Raw genomic sequence first — 23,234 nt, forward strand, 5'->3', positions numbered from 1 at the left:
TTAAGAAAGCAAGAAACTATTTTTGTGGCTTGTAACCAAGGACTTCTAAAGATACGAGGCTAATAAAAGTCTGTGTAGAATATGAGAGTGCCCTCAAAAAGCAAATGATTGATTCTGTGCTGGCTTCTTAGAAAGTCACAGCCCCAGACCTTTATGGGTTCCCATTTGCGATTTTACAAAAGTTGGGGAGCTGTTAATGAAGCATATAGGGAGGAGGATCCAGTGTTGGGGTGCTCATGGGAAGCCGGAGAAAACTGTGGTCGGGAGAGCTAAGTTCATCTCCAAATTACCCAGGACACAATCTTCAGAAAGTAGAACTGACACCTCCTGCTCTTCTAATACTAATACTGGGCTCTGTGAAACCCCACGTGGCCTCATTTCCTGCATGTCTCTTTACTAGTTGGACTACAGGGTATAGTTCTATTTCTCTGGACTTCCTGAAGAGGCAGTTGGTCACCCTCAGGCCTTGACAGTGAGGGGTGAATGTTGTAGTTCCTGGGGTAGAGACTGTGGACTCCTATAGGGATCCCCTTCTCAGTGTATCCAGAGTCGACCCTCCTTGAGCCTCAGTTTCCCTAATTCTCAACATGGCCACATTATCATCTGCCTGACTGGTGGAGCATTGATGAAAACCCTGAACACTTACTGCAGGAAGCCCCGTGTCTTCAGTCAGGGTCCACTTAGTGGCATCTTTAATTTGACTTTGCATATTGCGTGGTCTAAATCAACTCCTCATTCGTGCGACGGATCTCTCATGTACAGGTGTTATAAGTTAGACCCGGTGCTGAGAAGAGCCACTTCTCAGTCTGGATGAGAGAATCACCCTTTGCAGGGACTACCTGTTGCCAACCATGATGAAAGGCAAGCACAGTCATTGCTGAGCTCATACTTAGGACAATCTTTGCTGTGCCTGGGGGAGTGGACATGACTTCACTTGGATAAGACGTTACAGACAGCCCAAGCGTCAAGGAAGACAGGCCACAGGGGCTGCGAAAGTGTCCTGACTACAGGGAACTGGGGAAGTAGCCTAGGATACCAAGATGAGTTTCAACCAAGCCTGCCTCACATTCCAGAGGATGGATCCCCAAGCTTGAGCCAATCCATGGCCAGGACTCAGCAGGGAGCAGTCCAGAAACTTTTAAACTCTTTACTGACTTTAAGATCATAATAGCATTCTGCGTTGGAGCGAGGTTTTAAGAGAATGTTTGAAGGATTCCTTTGGAAATTGCTCTGCTGGGTCCTGCTGTCTTTCTGGGTTGGGTATGCCTCCTCTTTATGCAAGGCTGTGGGAGGGTGGCTTTAAACACACATCTGGGGACACTTAATCCGCGCTCTTGTAGTTTGGGGAGAAACACAGTGGACCAACAGCTGACACCCATTTGGGTAAACTAAGATGGGAAGACGGACCAAAGGACTACTTCTCAGCAGTAATTCCTTAGCTGGGATGAGCCTGCACTCCCAGACTTTGTCAGGATAAATAATGTGTGAGAATTTTCTGTGGGCCGGATGTGGTCATGGATGAGGTCATCCTAGGTCCTGTCCAAGTAGACCATTTGGAGGGGCAGAGGAGAAAGCATGAGATTTCTCCGCCTTCAGGAAAGGAGAATGGCCAGCTATAATAGAGGCTAGTCACAGGAAGAGAAAATGGCAGAACATCCAACTAAATTGTAGGGAACTCTTCTGAGCACCACAGAAATGTTCGGGAGAGTTTCTCAAACGTCTCAGAGACCCAGACCTCAGGAGCCAGACAGGCAGGCAATGCTCTCCCACCATTTCACTTGGCCTCCTCCTTCTATCCCCCCTTCCTCGTTCCATCTCTCCTACCACTTCCCCACCACCCTGTTCTCTTGTGTGGCAATGACCTCCTCCCCAATTCAAAGACTCCTGCCCACAGCAGCCCAAGTGGAGTAGTGGCTGGGGTGGCAAACTAAAATCAAGTTCAGTGTTTGGTTTTGCAACTCTTTTCTTTTTAAACTTATTTAAAATTTTATTTTTATTTTATGGATATTGGTGTTTTGCCTACACATAGCTCTGTGTATCACACACATGCCTGTTGACTGCAGTATGGAAAGGGACATCAAATTCCCTGGAACTGAAATTGCAAATGGTTGGAAGCCACCGTGTGGGGGTTAAGAATTGAACCTGGGTCGTTGGGAGAGCAGCCAGTACTTTTAACAGCCCAGCCATCTCTCCAGCCACTTGATGTTTTGATTATAAAAAACTGGTTTTCCAGCGTGGCACGGTGGTGCACAGCAAGAAATCTCAGCACTTAGGAGGTTGAGGGAGGAAGATCACAAATTCTAGGACAGCCTGGAGTCCATAGTGAAACCCCTTCATACACACACACACACACACACACACACACACACACACACACACCATATGTTACTCACATGAATCTGTATGTTGCTGCTGTCATTTGTGTGACCTGAGAGTTTTCTTTTTTCTTTCTTTCTTTCTTTTTTTTTTTTTGTGAATCAGGGATTCTCTGCAGCTGGAGCCTATCCTGGAACTAGCTCTTGTAGACCAGGTTGGCCTCGAACTCACAGAGATTTGTCTGCCTCTGCCTCCCAAGTGTTGGGATTAAAGGCCTGCGCCACCACCGCCCGGCTGACCTGAGAGTTTTCAAAGACTCACCGAACTCATCTAAACTCTCCTACGGGAGCAATAAATAAATAAATAAAGTCATCAAATAAATTGTGGGATATCGATCAGGATAAATAGTGGCCTGGTGGCCATCCACACAATCAAAGCCAGGTCTGTCTGTCAGCAGCAAATCTGGGAGGGCCCACAAGAGACAGGTGGACCTGAGAGGGTGTGTCTGCAGATAGCATCCCAGCGTGGCGGGTGAGCAAGGGGAGAATGGAAATTAACTAACTGAATCTTTTTTTTTTCCTAGACAGGGGTTCTCTGTGGTTTTGGAACCTGTCCTGGAACTAGCTCTTGTAGACCAGGCTGGCCTCGAACTCATAGAGATCCACCTGCCTCTGCCTCCCGAGTGCTGGGATAAAAGGTGTGCACCACCACCGCCTGGCGCTAACTGAATCTTTAGACTTCATCTTTATTTTTTTTTAAGTATTTAGATTTATTTGTCTTTTACGTATTTGAGTATTTTGCCCCTATGTATGTCTATGCACCACAGCGTCATGGATGGTTGTGAGCCACCATGTGGATGCTGGCTGAACCATCTCTGCAGCCCAACCTCATCTTTAAAGGGAAAGTAGAGGCGAGACAACTAAGTTGAGTGGTGGGAGAGAGTGAGCGGAAAGAGGCATTCCCGCAGAAAACAGCAGTCTCTTCAGCCAGGCCATAGCGTGACGGAAGGCGGGGAGGGAGTCTTGACCACGCTGAGCGCAAGGAGCTTGCAGTCAATTTTAGTTTTGTCAGAGACCGGGATTGGGTAAAGTGTTAACGTTGCGGGAAATTGGGTAAATGGTATGCAGGAAATCTCTACTGATTTTGTAACTTTTCTGGAAGTCTAAAATTAGCCCCAAATAAAAAAATTAGTAAGAGAAGAAAGACTTAAGCTACGAGCCCTAAGTTCAATGTGTGGGCCAAATTTTCCACCCCCCCCCCCACCCCCAATAGTACAAGATGTCTCAGACCACTGGGAAATTAAGTGTGGGCCAGTGGTAATGATCTCAAAGAACCACCTTAAACTTGTTAAGTGGAAGTCAGTGTAGAAAAGTATCTCTTCCTGTCAGAGATGTGTACAGAATGCTGGTGTAAAATGGTGAGCTGACTTCAGTTTAGAGTGTATGCGCAGAAAGGGAAATCAAGGAAATCAAGGCTGATGATTATGACAACTTGGACGTACAAATATGGGGATTCCTTATACTTTCTATTTTGTGGTGGCTGGTGTTTGTATCTTTCTTTGTGCGTGTGTGTCTGTGTGTATCTGTGTGTATGTCTGTGACTGTGTGTGTGTCTGTGTGTATCTGTGTGCATCTGTGTATCTGTGTATGTCTGTGACTGTGAGTGTATCTGTGTGTATGTCTGTGACTGTGTGTCTGTCTGTGTATGTATGTCTGTGTGTATGTCGGTGTGTGTGTCTGTCTCTGTGTGTATATCTATGTGTATGTCTGTGTCTGTGTGTTTGTATAAGCCTGTGTCTGTGTAGGTATATCTGTGTGTATGTCTGTGCCTGTGTGTCTGTGTGTGTGTGTCTATGTGTGTCTCTCTCTGTGGGGGGCAGAGAATGATGTCAGGTGTCCTCATCAGTCACTCTCCACCTTGCTTTCTAAGACAAAGTCTCTCACTGAAACCAGAGCCAGCCAATTCTGGCCATCGGGCCCCTAGGATGCCGGTCTCCACTCCCCAGCAGTAGGATAACAAGCAGGCACCTCCATGTTCCGTGTTTTATGTGGATGTAGGGAACACAAATTCAGGTCCTCCTGCCGTGCATGTACTTTACCCACTGAGCCATCTCCTCAGCGCCCTGGTTTCTACTTTTTGGAATTATTTTCATAATAAAAGCTAAAACTAAGTACTTATTTATTTTTTCTTATGCTTTAGCTGTTTTGTTAGGTATCCAAACAGTCCTCTAAGACAACCATTACTGACATTTTTAACAGGAGAAAAATGGGACTCAGAGAATCTCAATGTCTTGTTTCAGATCATAAGATTACACAGCCAACACACACTGGGGTTAGGATTTGTCCGACAAGCTACTGTCCTCCTAAGTGCTGCTGTGGAGACTCAAGGAGATAAAAGAATAAAGAGGGCCTTTTGCTTGTGTCCCTGGAGACCAGGAGAACATCAAGGAAATTCGAAGGAGGGGCTGGCTTGGGAAGTCAAGATAAGGAATTTATCTTTAGATGGCAATAGCGGCCAGTGTTTGTTGCTGCTGTTCTCGAGGCAAGGTCTCGTCTATCTGGTCTGGTTTTGAACTCGTTCTGGAGTCGAGGACGACCTTGAACAATCCTTCTGCCTTCCCTTCCGTAGAGCTGTGATTACACGTGTGCACTGTAATCACACCTAACTCTTGTTTATGTTGTACTGGGGACGGAACCCAGGACTTCCTGTGCTCTGGGCAAGCAAGCCTCCCACTGAGCCCCAATCCCAGCCTGACGGCTAATGTTTTTCACACCTGTACTTTACCCTCCTTGAGTATTTCACAGTCTACCTTCCTTGCAGACAAAGTCAGGCCCGTGTTTTAGAAACAACGGGACTCAAGAGTGGTTAAGGGGCTTACGCAAACTCACATAAGGGCCAAGCAGGGAGCCAGGTCTCAGACACAAGCACCCAACATCCCTCCTCACAAGTTGGGAGCAGATGGGAAGGAGGCATATGCAGTCACCCATGCTGTTCCCATGCATTGACCAAGCAGTAGCAGCAGAATGCCACCAACCTCACCGAGTGACCTCAGAATCTCTGGAACCATCTGGGCCACAGGTAGTCTAGGCTTAAGCTCCTCCCTTCCTTCTTCCTCTGTCTCTTTTCTGCTTTACTCTTCCACACCCATCACGATAGGATTTCTCACACTTTCTCCATTTGAAACTCCTCTCCATCTGAGAAACGTGTACAGATCCCTGGGCACAAGGTCTACAAGAGAACACTACAAATAAAAATTATGGACACTAACTCACAAATTTGTCTTAAAACAACTTTCGCTGTACTTATTTATAATGTATCATTTAAGGTGGTGAGTGTTAATTGCCCACTTGATAAAATCTAGAATCATCTGAGAAATTGGACTTGGAGCCTGACAAGGGATAGCGTTAAAGGATGGTAAAAACCTGTTCGTTGTGGTCGGTGCCAGGAAGCCGGAGAGTCAAGTGGAGGGGCAGACTGGGAAGCCACACAGGAAGACTAGAGCAGCAACGAGGGGTGGGCATGGCTAGGAGGCTGAGGCCCATAAGGACATATGGGCAGCCGTGGTTCTCCAGAGAGAGTGGGACGGACAGTGGGCCTTGTGTGGCGACATGACGTCATTCTCTCCCGGCCTTATCACCTCTGCTTCCTCCCACACCTTTCCCCACATTTTTCCGGGTGCCTGTGCCTTGGGAGAATTACACTATGGGCTGCAGGTCCCGCGTGGGGCTGTTTGAACTAGGGGGCTCTGCAGTTCTCCTTGCCCCTTAGGAACCTGGTTTCTGTAAGAAATGTCCCCTCTGGGGGCACATTTGGGATGATAAGATTGGGGGAGAAGAGGAGACAGCTGTCTGGGGGATTGGCTGACTGGGGGAAGGCTTCTTAAGGAAGGCTGCGGACGGTCACACTCAGCTTTGTATTTTCAACAGTAACTATCTTCAGGCCAGAGGCTGGGTTGCTGGTGCTGTGTGTGTGGGCTTGTGCTTGTGATCAGAGTGATTGGGAGGGTGAGACAGGAGGATTGTGAGTGTGAGGCTATCAGATGTCAGAAGGGGGGCATCAGGGAGGGAAAAGAAGAGGGCAGGGAGACAAGAAAAGAAGAGAAGAAAGAGCTCACATTACCACCACACCAACGATGGGAGAGGGAGTGTCTTGCACCTCAACTTAGATTTAGGTCAGTCTGGCAACAGAATACTCTTTCTTTTTCTTCTTCTCTTTTTTTCCAGACAGAAGCGTGGTAAGTTGCCTAAGTAGGTCTGGAATTCACTCTGCCGTAGCCCACGTGGCCTTGAACTTGCCGCCTTCCTGGGATTTCAGGTGTGTGTCACTAGGCTGAAAGAACACCTCCACTTCTATGGAGCAGCAGACCTGTCTCCTGCAGGAGCAGGAGGCTGACACCTAGTGAAATGCATCTCTGTTAAACAAAAATGACCTGGGAAAGGATTTTAAAACTTCTCCTTTATTAAAAAAAAAAACATTTTTTCTTGAGTTTTAAGAACTTCTCTAATACATTAAAAATATCCCGCCACTTAGCACTTCTTTCTTGAGCCCTCCACTCCTGCTCCTGGCACAGTCTGGCTCCAAGACCCAGAGGAAGAAACCCTTCACCTTGTGCTCAGGAGTTAGAGGTTTGAGCACGAAGGAAGGTAGGTTACTGGTCAAAAGGAGAAGTTCGTTTGCACAAAAATATAAATTGTAGAGGATGAGACCAGCACATACACGTATGGATTGATCTACAATCCATATAAAAAAAAATAAGATCCAAACTGTCACTTTACATTTGTAATATTATACAAAATAATATATATTTTAAAAACACACACCCACCTGCACACTCGCACACACAGACATGCACACAGACACACACAAGGTGCTAGTGGCCCCTCTGCGCTTCTCTTTGTGGGGTCAGGCGTGTCAGTAGGCGAAGATGACGTGGTAGGTGACCTGGTGGCCATTGTCCCAGGCATAGAGGAGGCGGTCCTTCGGGTTGTAGTCTATCTGGGTGGTGTAGGAATACTCATTCTCAAACAGCAGCCTGGGAACAATCTGCGTGTTGGTGTGGGTGTCAAAAGCATAGGAGATGTTGGCGTTCCGTTGGTTATAGCTGTCCACGGCATACAGCACCCCACAGATGACGAAGCAGTTGCCATAGAAATTCCTCCTGAGCCCAGTGCGCCAGGTGGTCTCCTTCTGTGTGCTCAGGTCCACGGCATTGAGCTTGCTCAGGACAATGACCTCCTGGCTGAAGCCTTCATCATCCAGAGCGGGATAAATGAGCCACAGGCCATTCTCATCCACAGCAAAGTCCACATCCGAGTGGCCCTGCCACCGCCAGGGTGTGGCCTCCTCATAGGCCACGTCATGGAGCATGGCCCAGGCAGCTACGTAGCGCTGCTTCAGGTCATACTTGATGATGTTTCGGGTGAAGGCCCGGTTGTAGTAAAAGGCACCGTTGTACACCACGTGACCCGTGCCGATCCAGCTGTACGGAAGCTTGTAGGAATTGCTCCAGCGACCTGTGTTGGCAAGAAGGTGGGAAGCTTCAGGGAAGAGCTGCCTGGGATGGACCAGCTATGGACCGGGGTCTGTACACCTGGGTTTGTGTCTTGGCACTACTACTCTCTAGTGCCGAATGGCAGATTGCTGGCTGTTCTCACCCAGCGTCCTCAGCTGTGACACAGCAACAGCAATCCCACTCGCCTCTTGCTGAGTGTCCCAAGGGTCCCACACTCATCTATCCAACTGAGATTTGTAAACTGTTGAGGGCCAAGGGGAAGAGAGGATGTTTTCTATCCTAGCTTAAGGTCTTCCATATCCCAGGAGCTGGGAAGGTGAGGGACAGAGCCAAGAGGGCAGAGAGAGAGGGAGAGAGAGTCAAAGAGGCAACCACCCCTTCAGGAAATGCCCTCTTTTCCAGTCCATAGAGGATGTTCTGCTTCTTGCGTACCCTCACTATGCCACAATGAGAAGAGGGGAAATGTGGCTGGGAGGCATTACCACATCAGAGCTGAGCCACAAACCTTGTTTGAAGTTCTCCAGATTTCGGAACTCCACCAGTGTGTTGCCATAGTAATAGTTGGTTACATAAATCCTGTCATCCTTGGCTAGGGGGTCCTTCATCCAGGCCCCTTCATTCCGTCCATATGTATTCTGGGTGGTGGGCCCCGTGATTGTGGAGAGGGTGTCCTTGCACCTTCCTAATGGAGAAGAGATGACGGAAGGGTTAAAGTTATCTAAAGATGTCCTCCCTGCCCCTTCAGTTCTGCTGCTCCCTCCAGCTGTCCTCTTGGCAGCCTCTGTGGTCCCGAGGAACCAGGCATCTCAGCATCATCCGATGGTACTCCCAGTGTGTAGTCTACCATCTGCTCCCACAAAGCTACCCGCAGTCATCATGGTGGGCCACTGTGATGCCACCCTGCCTCTGTCTTTGTGATCCTATTCTTTAACAGGCAAAGAGATGAAGACATTTTTGGATAATATACCATCTCCCAGAAAGCCATTCTGTCCTGTTCTGTTGATCCCTGCTACCACAGTACCAAAAACATACCTCTATTACAGGATACGCCTGTGCCTGTGTGAGAGTATATGTTTTAGTTAGCGGGGACTGAACACAGGGTTTCATGCACGCTAGGCAAGTACTCTACGGCTGGGTGATCACCAGGCCAGGGTGTGCCTTCTCTACATGTCCCCACCCCCCACTCTCTCCTTCCTCTAATCCACCCCAACAAGAGCATACACACCAAGGGCTGTGGCTTTTACTGCGTTCTCAGAACTCAGAACACCAAGCATCTGGCACACCACAGGCGCCAGCAGATAGCCAGATACTTGGGAACAGAGAGAAGTGTGAAAAGAAAGGACTCTCATAGTCAGGAGCCCCCAGCTGTGCCCCGCAGCCCAGCGAGGCTCTGACTGGACAGTGGGCCATCATGTCCGCAGGGAACTGTTATTAGGTCCATAATCTATATCCTCACCAGCAACAGGCTGTCTGGAATTCCTGCTGGGGAGCTGGATGGACAGGACACCCCACCAGCTTTAGTTGTGGGCCCCCCTTTTAAAGCTCCGGTCTTCCTCAGTGGAGCAGGAATTCAGCAGGACCCCTCCAAGTGGCCTTGGAATGGCCCAGTATCCAGCAAAGGTCCTTACAGGCCACTAGAACTATTTAGGACTCTAGACTAAATTGAAAATGTGAAATGCTGGATATGTGACATTACGGAATATCAGCTTGAATAATACTAAAGTCATGTGCAACTCCCAGAGCACGCACTTGTCTGCCCCGTGTGCATGGGCTCTGGGGAAAGAGCATAACCGAAGATGGGCATCATCAGACACCATCCTACCTGCCATCAAGACCAGTGGCCCTGGGGAACGATAGTGGTGAGAATGACTGGCTCTGGCCACTTGGGACAAAAATAAGATAGGGCAAAAATAATTTTGGATTCAGGGTTCTCTAAGTTCCAGGAGCCCCCATTCCAGTCTGTTGCATGAAATCTGTGTCCCAGTGATCTGAGGCAGGAGGAATGCAAGGCCTGTGGCTAGCAGGGCAGGAAAGGGCAGTTGTGCCTTGGCCCCCCCGCTCGGGGCAGACATAGGGTAGAACTGGGTTGAACAGTGTTTTCCAGGCCAGCCTCACAGTGAGTTGCAGATGGTTGGCTGTAGGCATCTCCGAGTGGGGTTTATCGGGTTCAACTCTGACAGAGTGGGGAGAGACGCTGTCTCCATTTGACAAACAGCAGAAACCACCCACCAGCCTCATTCCCTCAGGCCTGAGCTCATTTGTTCAAGACAATAAAACAGAAGTCTCCAGCCGGGCCTGGCAGCAGTCAGATGGAAAATATCTCATTTCCTGGCGTTAAGCGGGGCTGTGGCTGCCAGTGGAGAAGCCACACTCCCCCGCACTGAGGTGAGCCCTCTCGTGCCATCCCCAGGCAGCCTGAACTCATGTACCTCCTTCCTTGACCAATTCTCTGCCAGCCATGCCCTGAAGCCCACAAATGCCATGTGAGAGAAGGTGTTACTGTCACAGTTGCTCCAGCCATGCCCATCTCTCACCACATATTAAGTTGCCAACGGCTCTGGAAGCCAAGATGGATTCTTCATTTCCTGGGGATAACCAAACACCGGTAGGTAGGGTTGCATCTTAGCCTTGAGGTGTTCAGTGGCAGGGCCTTAAGGTGGGACTGTCAACGTGCCTGGCTTTGGAGCCAACGGCCTGCATTTTGGCCCTGCCACTAACTCCAATGTCTATGTTGCCCCCATGACGGCATAGAGCCTTGACTTTTTCACAGCACACAGCAAAAGCACCTGGAGAGTCCACCCTGACAAGAGAGGGCCAGCAGAGTGACGGCCCCGTGACTGTTAGTGTTCGCTGTCGCCTTCGCATAGTATGGACTCGTGTGGGTGACGAGCCTCTGGGCATGCCACTGGGGAATTTGGTGATGGTGTCAAAGAGGGACGTCCTGACCCCAGTGGGTAGCGCTGCACCACGCAGACATTACTCTCTGCTTCCTGACTGCGGATGTGTGACAGTCATGTGTGATTTGAGCTCTTGCTGCCTTGGTTTCCCCTCCATAAAAGTGACCTTGAGCTGTAAGCTGAAATAAGCTCCTTTTCCAGTAAGCTGCTTTTGTTGGAGTACTCTATTACAGCAACTTAAAAAGAAATAAACCAAGACCGGCCTTCCGAGATGTCCACGCTCTAACCCTTCAGGCTCACGGATGTGACCTTCTATGGCAAAAAGGACTTGGTGTGACTGGATCAAAAATCTTGGGATTGTCAGGGATTATCTAAGTGGCTTCTAAACCATCACAACTGTCCACACAGCAGTGAAGCAGGAAACAGGCTACGGAAGAGGAGGAGCAGTGTGATGATGGAAACACAGACCGGGCTGATGTGGCCGCAGGCCACGGAATGCTGGCACCAAGTGGATGCTGGAAAAATAAGGCACAGGTTCTCCCCTGGAGTCTCTGGAAGGAACTAGACTTCTGACACCAAGAATTTAGTCCTATAAAACTCATTTGAGACTTCTAGCCTACAGAGCTGCTAGAGAATAAATGTCTGTTGTTTTTAGCCAGGAGGCTGATGGCAAATGGGTAGGGTGGGACTGGATACAGATGAGGTCAGCTTCTGGAGCAAGGGGAGGTGTCCCTGCTCCTATAGGAAGAGGGGAATCCCAGCCTGCAGCTCTGCAGTGCTGGTACCTGGGTCCTCGGGACAAATTTTCCTATGTCACTGGGTTGTAGAAAACCCTACAGAATGGATGAATCCATGCAGGAAGGTAGGACTGATGTGCGTGGTGTCAGAACCATTTGAAGACAGGATCCTGGGGAGTTAGGAAACCACGAGGCCCAGACATGTCACCATGCTCAGAGTCTGGGACAGTTCTTGCGATTGTTAATATGGCCAATTTGAGGGGAGCTATAATCATGGAGAAGACAAGCCTTGGGCAAGCTTGTGAGGGATTATGGGACCATCCCCTTAACTGTGAGCAGAACTGTTCCATGGGCTGGGGCCCTAGGGCAAATAAAAAGGAGGAAGTGAGCTAAACAGTGTCCATCACCCCCTGATTTCTGACTGTCAATACAATTTGACCAGCTGCCCCAAGACCTGGCCATCATTACCCCCCACCTCCCCATGACGGACTGCGCCCTCGAATGTGAGCCAGAATAAACCTTCCTTTCCTTAACTTTGCTTCTTGTCGGGTACTTTGTGACGGCAATGAAGCATGTCACGAATAGAGTCTCAACGCTCCCACCCATGGGCACAGACCACCGCCTTAGCGAGAAGGCAGGAGGTAGCAGGTGCTTCACAGACCCAGGGGAGGAGAGCTCTATCTGTGACCCTCTTGGTCTTCCTCGGAGCAGGCCTACTATGGATGACGGTGGCAGATACTACCATCCACGAGCACTTTCTCTTCTAAACCAGCTGCTCATCCACTGTCCTTCAAAGCAGACAGCCCTGACTACAAAGCTTACCGGGTATGAGAGGAAGACTCCCTCCCCGTTCAGTACATACAGCTGCTTGCATGTCATAGCCTAGATGAGGAGAGCAGCAAACTTATGTCCCCTGTGCCACCGTCAGCTCAAATGAGTACTTGAGGGCCATCTGCAGCACCCCCACCCATCCCAGGACTGTCGCACAGTCCCCATCCCATCCCCCTATGTAACTTCTCAGCCCCCATTCCCCTCCCAGGTGTTTCATTTGCTCCCATCAGCTCCTACTGAAGACACAGAGCCCGGTCTGCATCTCCAACATGGTGCATCCGATGGCCTCCCTGACACCTGTCCCTGGGTGTCCTTCTGCCTCCCCACTCCTGGTTACTGACAAGCGTCCTCACTTGCTCCCCACCTTCGCATTCTACTCTGCCTGTATTTCCTTGCACAGCGCAACACCCACTAACCTAGCCAGAAGCTGGGGTAATCCTGACATCTCCTCAGCCCACGCTTTTTCAAGTGGTCTGTGAGTTGCGTCCATTCTCCTCTCCTCCTCACCCCCCAGCCCTTTCCCCTCCACCACAGACTTCGTGTAGATCTCACTGCCACTGGCATGGTTCATGCCGGTGACACCAGCTCTCTTGCTGATTCACCTCCATCCAGCCTGCCTGTCCACGACCTTATGTAAGAGCTGAATTCCCATAATACACATCTGCTTAAGACCTTAGTAACTGGCCATCTCTAACTAACATGTGAAGCCTCAAGTCCCCATCATACATACATCACAGCCCTCCAGCATCACTGTTCTTACTTTGTCTTCTTTTTATTTTTTATTATTATTGTTATTATTATTATTATTATTAGTCTTTTTAAGACAGGGTTTCTCTATGTAGCCCTGACTGTCACTGTCCTGGAACTTGTTCTGTAGACCAGGCTGGCCTTGAACTCACAGAGATCCACCTGCCTCTGCCTCCCAAGTGCTGGGATTAAAGGCTTGTGCCATCACCTCAAGGAACCATTCTTACTTCTTAACATCTCTCTCTATTCAGAAGTCTTGACTCAGCTGCTTCTAGGTAGCAAGCAGACACTAAAATGAGCCCGCCAGGCTGAGCATGCGACAATCTCTGCAGCAGATCGCCACAGAACAGCAGCTGAACAGCAAATGACTCAAAGGCATTCAAACGTAAGAACACACATAGAAAAAGACACCTCAGAATGAACTCAGTCCTAAGATTTCTGGCCCGAGGTCTCTCACCCTTTTCTAGTTGCTTATGCCAGGCTGCCTGATGGGGCCATGCCCAGGGATGTCTTGATGAGCCTCTGGCCTGTGCAGTAACAAGGCTTCTTGCTCGGAGGGTTTGCTCCGTGTTAAGGTTCTGAAGCTGCCATTTTGAAATCCTTAAGGTGTGGTGATTTGAGTGGAAGGCATTTCCCAGAGGCAAGTGTGTTGTTCAGAGAAGTTTTGGAACCTTCAGGAGGTTCAGATTTTCTGGAAGAAGTATGTCACTGGCGGCAGGCTTTGAGAATTGCCTCACTTTCTGTGAAACCTCTTTGCTGCCCGTGGATGGAGAGAAAATGTGACCAGCCAGCTCCCTGCTCCTGTTGCATGCTGTCATGTCTTCCCAGGCATTAGAGACTCTGGCCCTCTGGAACCATAAGCCAAAATCCACTCTTTCTTCCTTATGTTGTTTTTGGTCATGATGTCTTATCATAGTAACAGAAAGATAACTAATATGGATATGTAGCAATTTATACTGTGTCAGTTTATGCTGGAACACCCAAGTTGTCTTTCCCTCCCCTGATAAGCCTGGCTCTTACTGTATTCTGCTTTGGGTTTTTCTCTGTCCTGTGACCCTGGAGGAGCCCCACCACAGTGGTCTCTGACATGTCTGATGCTTACTTCAGACAAGTTTGTTACCCTGGCTGCCGGCCTCCTCCTTTGGTCAGCCCATTAAGGGAATGACCATGCCTCGCTCATTCTGGATCCCCATGACCTGGCACTGAGGGGTGTAGTTTTAAGTACAAGAGGATTTATCCTCCTTGAAGGCCTTAGACTTTTGTCTGTATACATCTAAAGAACAACTTTACTTTATAGACATATTTTTAGGGCCTATGTTAGGAGGCTGTCAATTTCCCTGTGAGTTGAGGGTTGGGATAGAGGAGTTACCAGACTTTTGCGTGTAGCCTGTGACAGGTTGCTGTCTGTCCTGTAAGAAGAGTCTTGGGGCCATGGAGGCACTGAAAAGCACAGTCCCAGGCTACATCAGCATCCTTCTCCCTGAGTGTCCCTGCAGCGGCCTCCCTGACCTGAGGCAGGCAGGCCCAGCCCCTCACAGCACTGCCAGAGTGATTGGCCAAGCCCTGGGGTTTCTCAGACTCTGTGCTCTGTGGGGGAGACATTCTTTACAGATCATGATAGAGTCAAACAGACCAACGCATGCTGGTGTTGTCATAGGCTTGTCCTTTGTGTCCTTCCCTCCCCCGCCACTGCCCCTAACTGGCCCCTGCAAAGAATCACATCAGGACTTGGCACTGATAACGTCTAGGAATCTGCAGGGCTGTGGCCATTTAGCCCAAGCATTCTAGTTCTCTACGGCAACAGGAGCTGCTGAGCAGAGGCACTGAGTTCCTAGGTCCTCAGTCTCTCCTGAGCCCAGGCTGCCACTTGACATCACCAGGAACTTCCCTCTCTCTGTCATAGAGTTACACTACAGTGTCCAGAAAAACAATCCCCACTTACCTGTGTAAGAATTTTCCTGAGATTTAAGCTTCCTCGAGGACAGTGCTGGCTATCTTAGGCCATCACAAAACCAGGTCTAGAAACCCAGGGTAAGCTATTCCCCTTAGAGGCTGGGGATGTAGCTCGCATGCATGAAGCCCTGGGTTCTATCCTGGGCACCACATAAACTCTGGTGTGGTGATGCACTCCTAGAATTCCAAAAGTCAAAAAGTGTCTGGAGGACCAGAAGGTGAAGGTTGAGGCTAACCTAGGCTACACTGCCTTTAAGACCACATGGGAAGGTCAGGCAAGGTAGCGAACTCTTTTATTCCCAGCATTTAGGAGGCGGAGGCAGGAAGATCTCTCTGAGTCGTTCAAAGTCCAGCCTGAGCTACATAGCAAATTTCACGACATTCCAGGACAGTGGCAAAACCCTGTCTCAAAAGCAAAACAAACCTAAACAAATAATCTTAGTACTTGGGAAGCTGAGGCAAAAAAAAAATTTATGATCTGGAGGCCAAATTTTTTGTTTTGTTTTGTTTTAGGGAAAGAAAAAGAGAAAAGAAACACATCTTAAACTGTGCAAAAAAATCAAAACTGCCACCCCCCCCCAAAAAAAAACCCAAATAAATGACAAAACGAAATAGCAGTCCACCCTTGCCAACAGCAACTTAGTGGCCCTGTACCTCTTCCAGCCAAATGACTTTTATTTAGCTGGTGACTGGGAGATATCAACACATCATGTTCTTGCTTAGCCAGGCACAGAAAGTCAGGAGTTTGCGGAGAAGATCCTAGGAACAGAACCTTATCCACACTAACAGCAGCCAGTGGGAGGCACTGGTCAGTAGAGTAGAAATGACTACCGAAAGGGCAGGAAGAATTTAAGAGCCAGAGGATGGGGAGGACAGACATAAAATGAACACACAGCCTTCAACATTCCATCCCGGATAGAGGAGGTGTCCACAAGGTCCCGCCTTTCCCTGAAGAGCTGTTGGCTGCTAATGGTTGAGGGAGGGGAACTAATCAGGAAGATGGGGTTGAGAGAAGAACGAGGGGATAACGGGGGGGGGCAGTAATAATGGAAGGTGAATATAACCATAATGCATTGTATATATGCGTGAAACTATCAGAAAAGTAAGGGAAAAATAATTCCTTCCCTGGACCACTCCCTTGTCCTAGCCTTGGCATCCAAACAAAACACTGCATCCATCACTCCCCAAGGTTTTTTTTTTTTTCTGGGTAGATAGAAGAGGCAGAAACAGCATCTGCTGCCAGGGTCTGCAAGACTCAGTTCTAGGCAAACAGAATATTGAGCACCAAGAGAATGTGTCCCCAATATCTAGCTTCTGTCACCAAGTAAGTGGGGGTCAGGACACATATGTTCTGGGCATACCAGCTGAACTACTAAGAGAACTCCAGACAAGTGCCTATTGGCAGTTACACTGGTTTAAAAGTCCATTGGTGGAAAACCTGGCAAGGCAGGTGGGAGAGACTGGGAGATGGGACCCAGGCTGGAAACAGTGGGGGAGTTCGCTTTTCACTAGCTTGTCTATGAGAGCAGAGGCTCCCAGGCTGGAAACCAATGACCTTAAGATCAAAGGTTTCAGACCCAGTCCAGCAGGCCTTGGTGAGCTCCCACTGTCTCAGTGGGTGGGGGCACCACTCGCGGTCCTGACTTCCTTGCTCATGTTCTCCCTCCCTCTGCTCCTCATTAGGACTTTGGGAGCTCAGTCCAGTGCTCAAATGTGGGTCTCTGTCTCTATCTCCATCCATCGCCAGATGAAGGTTCTATGGTGATATGCAAGATATTCATCAGTATGGCTATAGGATAGGGCCAGTTCAGGTACCCTCTCCTCTGCTGCCCAAGGAACTAGCTGGGGACATCTCCCTGGACACCTGGGAATCTCTCTAGGGTCAAGTTTCTTGCCAACCCTAAAATAACTCCCTTAATTAAGATATAAACTTCCCTGCTCCCATATCCACCCTTCCTTTATCCCAACCATCTCATTTCTCCAAGCTCTCCCCATCCTTCCCTTCTCACTTTTCTCTCCCCATTTCCCCTTACCCCCATCCCACCCCACCCCCAACTTCCCAATTTTTGCCTAGCAATCTTGTCTACTTCCAATATCCAGGAGGATAACTATATGTTTTTCTTTGGGTTTACCTTCTTAATTAGCCTCTCTAGGATCACGAATTATAGGCTCAATGTCCTTTATTTATGGTTAGAAACCAATTATGAGTGAGTACATCCCATACCCATCTTTTTGGGTCTGGGTTACCTCACTCAGGATAGTGTTTTCTATTTCCATTCATTGGCATGCAAAATTCAAGATGTCATTGTTTTTACCGCTGAGTAGTATTCTAATATGTATATATTCCACACTTTCTTCATCCATTCTTCCATTGAAGGGCATCTAGGTTGTTTCCAGGTTCTGGCTATTACAAATAATGCTGCTATGAACATAGTTGAACAAATGTTTTTGTAATATGATAGGGCGTCTCTTGGGTATATTCCCAAGAGTGGTATTGCTGGGCCCTGCGGTAGGTTGATCCCCGATTTCCTGAGAAACTGCCACACTGCTTTCCAAAGTGGTTGCACAAGTTTGCATTCCCACCAGCAATGGATGAGTGAACCCCGATAAAACCGGACTCCCTGAACATGGTGGACAATGAGGGCTGCTGAGAAGCCAAGGACAATGGCACTGGGTTTTGATTCTACTGCATGTACTGGCTTTGTGGGAGCCTAGCCTGTTTGGATGCTCACCTTCCTAGACCTGGATGGAGGGGGAAGGACCTTGGACTCCCAAAAGGGCAGGGAACCCTGACTACTCTTTGGACTCTAGAGAGAAGGGGAGGGGAGTGGGGGGAGGTGGAGGGAAATGGGAGGCATGGAGGATGCGGAAATTTTTTTAATAAAAACCCAGGGTGTCTTCACTGTGAGTTTTTCAGCTGCCAGCAGAGGGCAGTGAGGTCAGAGGGTAAAAACAGTTAAAGGAACTTCCCCTTCTCACCCAAGGGCGTCAGGAAGCTGTAGAGTGGAGTATGAGGCCAAGGGAACTGGAAAGGTGAAGGGTCTTAGGGTGACAGGGTAATCCTCATATGGCAGTTATCCATGCAGCGGGAAGAAAAATAAGAGAAAGAGAAGGAAAGAGTGGGGAAGGGCAGAGGAGGAGAGAGAGGAGAGGAAGGAGGAGGAGAGAGGGATGAGAAGGGTAAGGAGGAGAGGAATGGAAAGAAGAGGACAGGAAAGGGGAAGAGAGGAAGGGAAAGGCTGATGAGACGGTTAGGAGAACACAAGAATGAGGACTGGGGCTCAGGTCCCCAGAACCCACTTAAAAGTCAGGGTAGTGTGTTGGTTGCCTGTAGTCTCAGTATTTGGGAGGCAGAGACAGAATCTGAAGCTGTAGGTTTAGTGAGAGGCCCTGCCTCAACAAATAACATGGAGTGCTATCAAGGAAGATACCTGGTGTCAACTTAGGACTGTCACACATATGTGTATATATACCCACATACACACGTAAGCACATACACACATCTCACATAGATACACAAAGGGGGGAAGGAGAGAGAGGGAAGGAGAAAGACAGAGAGAGGGAGGGAGAGAGAGGAAGACAGAGAGAGGGAGGAAGAGAGATGAAGGAGAGAGAGAAAGAGAGAGAGAGGGAGAGGGAGAGAGAGAGAGAACAAAACACTTTCTCCTTCTCCAGCACTATCTCTGCCACCTAAGAGCTGCCTTCTTGGTGAACCTGCCTGAGACTGTGCCCTGAGATCCTAACCTTACTACCTGTAGGGGTTTGAATGAGAATGGCCTCCACTGACTCTTATGTCTGAATTTCTTATCCCTAGTTGGTGGAACTCTTTGGGAAGGATTATGAGGTGTGGCCTTGTTAGAGGAGGTGTATCACTAGAGCAGGCATTGAGAGTTCAAAAAAATTTTGCCATTTCCAATGTTCCTTCTGTCTCTGCTTCCTGCCTGAACATCAAGATGTGAGCTCTCAGCTGTTCCTGTCACCACGCCTTCACTTCAGCATTGTGGATCCTAACCCAGTTAAATGCTGTCTTTTATAAGTTGCCTTCATCATGGTGCTTTGTCACAGCAAAAGAAAAGTAATTAAGACACTACCTATTCCCTGCTGCCACTCTCATTTTTCTGAGACTTCCCCCAATTAGCATGCCTTACTATATAGTACAGCCTTGTAAATTTCCTCGAAAACCCACAGAACATCATGAAAGAAAGGACAGTCAGCAAATTGCTCACTTCATTAGAGACTCAAAGGAAGGTCAGGCTTTGCCAAGATCACTTTGCTGCCAGTGGCAGGGACAGGAAAGAAGGTACAGTGCCAGATGTGTGGCCTTCGGTGGGTACCCCCTGTACTACTTTGCTCTTGGAACTAGTACCATATGCTGAAGAGGGACTGGGAACAGGGTTACCACAGGGATGGAAGCTGGGAAGAAGGAAGTGAGGACAATGAGACAGACCTTGCCCTCTGCTAAAGCAGATGGATTTCCCAAATATTTGACAGGCCTGCCACTCGACAGCATCACCCCATCACTTAACAGCGTCACCCCGCCACTCAACAGCATCATCCTGCCACTTATCAGTGTCACACCACCACTTAGCAGCATCACTGAACAAATGCCGACTTAATAAACTGTTAGTCTAGGGTAAAAAACGAACACTTTAAACTCAGTTTTTAACTTAGGGTTTTGTTATATAGCCCAAGTTGTCTTCAAACTGGAGCTCCTCCTATCTTGGCCTGCTGAGTCCTGGGATTTCAAATTCACACCACCATACACAGGTAGTCAGCTACTTGCTGCAACTATTTCTATTTGCCACCCCAACCCCTGCTCCTTGATTTCCTTATTCTCAGAGTCATCTTGTGCCCATGGAGCTCTCTGAACAAAAGGCCTTGTCTTCGCCTTGCTTCTTGAATGTACCTTGAACCATTGGACCTGCCAATGGTTCAAAGAAAAAGGCTCTCTTTTTCTGTCTTCATAGGATAGTCCTATTCATTCTTTTAAACCCATCTCAAATGACAACTTCCTTTAAAAACTCTTGCCGGCCTTCCCAGCAGCCAGCACAGTGCCCAGCTCACTGTGGGCGGTGCCATCTCTGGGCAGGTGGTCCTGGGTGCTATAAAAATGCAGGCTGAGCAAGCCATGATGAACAAGCCAGTAAGCAGCACTGCTCCATGACCTCTGCTTCGGTTCCTGCCTCCACATTCTTACCTTAAGTTCCTGCCTTGGCTTCCCTAATGATGAGCCAAATAAATCCTTTCTCCTTGGGTTGCTTTTGGTCGTGATGTTTTATCCCAGCAATAATTAATTAAGAAAATGCCTGAAAGACTCACCTTATAGGCCAATATTATGGAGGCATTTTCCTCAGTTGGGATTCCCTCTTCCCAAATGATTCCAGCTTATGTCAAGTTGCCATAAACTAACCAACAACCTGGCTCTAGTTTGCCATGACTCTGGAACCACTGCCAATAAAAATCCTCTGCTGGTTCATGGCCTGGTAACCTTGCTGTGGTAAACTCTATTCAGGTACTGATGGACACTTCAGTATCAATCACAAACTCACTGGATCAACTGATGTTTGGAAAACTCATCCATGACAGTGAGGCCTTCATTTTATTATTCATATGTGTTTTAGAAAGGAGACTACTAATCTTGTCACTGACACATTCAGATACATAAACACTTCAGAAATGTCCAAACGGCAGCCCATGGATAAAGATGGTTAAAATTACAGTCCTATACAAAATTACAAACTTAATTAAAATATAAGATTTTTTGGTAGGTTTTGTTTTGTTTTCTGATTGTTCTTTTGTATCTTTCTTTGCAACTCTCTAGCAGAGTTCTCCAGTATTCTGCAGGTGACAATGTCATGTTACATCAAAAGGTTGGCCATGCTGCTGGATGTGAAAACTAACTGCCAGCCAGAGGCAGACCCTCACTGGCCTTTCTTGCGTTGCTTTGGGAGGGCTGAGAGTGAGACCCACCCAGAGCCTTGCTCATGCCAGCCCAGCGCTCCGCCGCAGCTAGAGGGCTAGCTTCCCAGTCCCCATTCTCTACAGTGTTCTCTACCTTTTACCAAACCGACCAGAGGAGATCTGGTGCAGGGGTAAAGAACTCACCTATGACATTCCGGATGTCATCTTCTTCCTCGGGGCTCAGGATAGGGCCAGCAGAAGTTGCTTCCTGACCTGTAGTCTCCTCTTCCTCGGGCATGTCTGTCCCAGCTGTGTCAGGCAACCCTGGGACCAAGTGTGGTGCTTCCACAAATGTGTCCTCAGGGACCATTGCTGGAGCAAGGGAGGCTGGAGGTGGTGGGATGGCTGTGTGGGCCACGGTGGTGGGTGGGACTTGAGAAGAAGGCATCGCCCCTGTAGGTTCTGGATACACTGTGCTACTTTGCGTGGTTGCCAAGAGCTGTCCAGCTGAGGCCTGGTCAGGATCAGCAAGGCGGGCTGCTGAGGCAGAGGCCTGGACCGAGGACGAGGATGTGGCCTGGACGCCTGCATCAGCTGTTACAGCAGCACCGTGGCGAGTGGGTGCTGGCCTCCGGGTGGCACTTGTCAATAGGTCTTCGTGCCTCAGGAGCTGATCTTCAATCAGCAAGTCCACGCCAGTGTCACCACTGGAAAGCTCATCATCTGAGGAACAAACACAAGACTCATTTGTGGCCTGGGACAAGGAACAATCTGGCCAAGAATGGAGGGCAACTGGCAGGTGAATGGGGTTCCTTGCTGCAAGGTGGCAGTGATCTTAGAGAGGGAGTGCAGGCAAAATTTCACCTTATCACTTTTATTTTCTTTTTGGCAGTCGAGCCTAGGCCTCGTGCGTGTTATACAAGTCCTCTAGTTGAGGTCTATCCCAAACCCTCCTGGCTGGGGACTTAGAAGATGGCCAGGAACATGGCTAGAAGCGCAGTGTCTTTCCTTGGGAGTCCGTGAACAAATTGTTGCTATTCTTACCCCAGCTCTGTGGGGGACTGGGGAGGAGCAGTCCAGGACTATGGGCCTGGACAGCTCACACCTGCAATGCTAGCACTTGGGAAAGTGTGTCAGGAGGATTCTGAGTTCAAGCATAGCCTGGGTTACACAGCTAGTTGGAGGCCAGCCTGGAAAACAATATCTAAAAATAATTTTAAAGGAAGAAAGAAAGAAAATAAAAAGACTAAAACCTTGCAGGAACGAATAGGGTGCGCAGATGAGACTCACTGAGAAGGATAGAGAGCCATCCTGGAGAGGGTAACACGCTAAGCCTAGCAGCGTGGGGGAGGTGATGGGAGGATTCCAGGTGGAAAGACAGTGAATGAGAAGCCCTGACCTGAATAAGCCTACTGAGGCTGAGGGGCACTGAGGTAGCCAGTGTGGACACAGCAGAGGGTGTGAGCGGGAGGTAAGGTCAGAGGAAAATGGAGTTTGGGTCACAGGCAGCTTGGCGTCCGTTTAGAATTGAGTTTTTATTCTGGGTGACATGGATGAAGCTGAAGAGTTCTGAGCAGAAAAGACATGGGAAGCAAAGATTCATTAGAGGGGACAAGGGCTCTAGGTGCAGGAAAATTAGCCAGAAAGTTAGATTTCAGATGTTCACTGAGAACACCAGGAGGTAAGAGAAACCGCAAGCGACAGGCAGGGAGAAGGCATCCCAGGGGCTGGACGGGAAGCGGGATTTGGAGAGAGCTCCGCAGCCAGTAACGAAAAACACAGCTAAAGCTAAAGGAGAAATGGCTCTGCAGCTCCAGGTTGAGAATAAAGCAGCAGACGAAAGAACAAGCTGAAAAGCAGGGAGGCAGCGTAGAAGGCTGTTTCCAAATCCTAGTCGAAGAAAAGAGCTGGCTCAGGGAGGGGGAATAGTGGCTTCCTGGGAGCTTTGGGCAAGGAAAAGAGAGATGACAGCAGCCGTGGAGACAACACAGAAATAGGCTCATCTATTCCTTATGAAAAGGCAGGAAGATTGAAGGTGGATGGGGGAAGGTGCTGGGCACTCAGCAAGCTTGAGGACCCTAGAGAGAAGCAGATGGCAGAGCCTACCAAGTGTCTCCAAGGAAGTCATTCTGTCCTGGCCTTGGTTTCTCCATCTGCAAAGAAGGACTGGACAAGAGGATGCAGAATTCCCTCCAGCTCATCTATCCTTTGCCATGGTATCTTCTAAAACCCAGAAAACTTAGGTGACCTCCCCAAGGCTTCTCAGCAAACGCCTAGGTAACTGAACACTGCACTATGGACAATGTGTGGAGCCCCATCTCTACAAGGTCCAAGTGGCCC

The 23,234-nt window shown here is 48.8% G+C and overlaps 1 protein-coding gene across 1 annotated transcript in view; it reads right to left on the minus strand.

Annotated features, from left to right (window-relative positions):
* Positions 1-6,911: 6,911 nt before the first annotated feature.
* Olfml2b (olfactomedin like 2B) overlaps positions 6,912-23,234 on the minus strand; it is a 38,879-nt gene continuing 22,556 nt past the window's right edge. Inside the window, exons 6-8 of the mRNA XM_038349516.1 lie at positions 21,099-21,617; positions 8,334-8,510; positions 6,912-7,829 (exon numbers count right to left, since the gene is read on the minus strand). Of these exons, the coding sequence (XP_038205444.1) occupies positions 7,228-7,829; positions 8,334-8,510; positions 21,099-21,617 (1,298 nt within the window). The 3' untranslated portion in view covers positions 6,912-7,227. The remainder of the gene's footprint in view (positions 7,830-8,333; positions 8,511-21,098; positions 21,618-23,234) is intronic.

This window comes from Arvicola amphibius, chromosome 12 (assembly GCF_903992535.2).
Source record: "Arvicola amphibius chromosome 12, mArvAmp1.2, whole genome shotgun sequence".
Taxonomy (NCBI): domain Eukaryota; kingdom Metazoa; phylum Chordata; class Mammalia; order Rodentia; family Cricetidae; genus Arvicola; species Arvicola amphibius.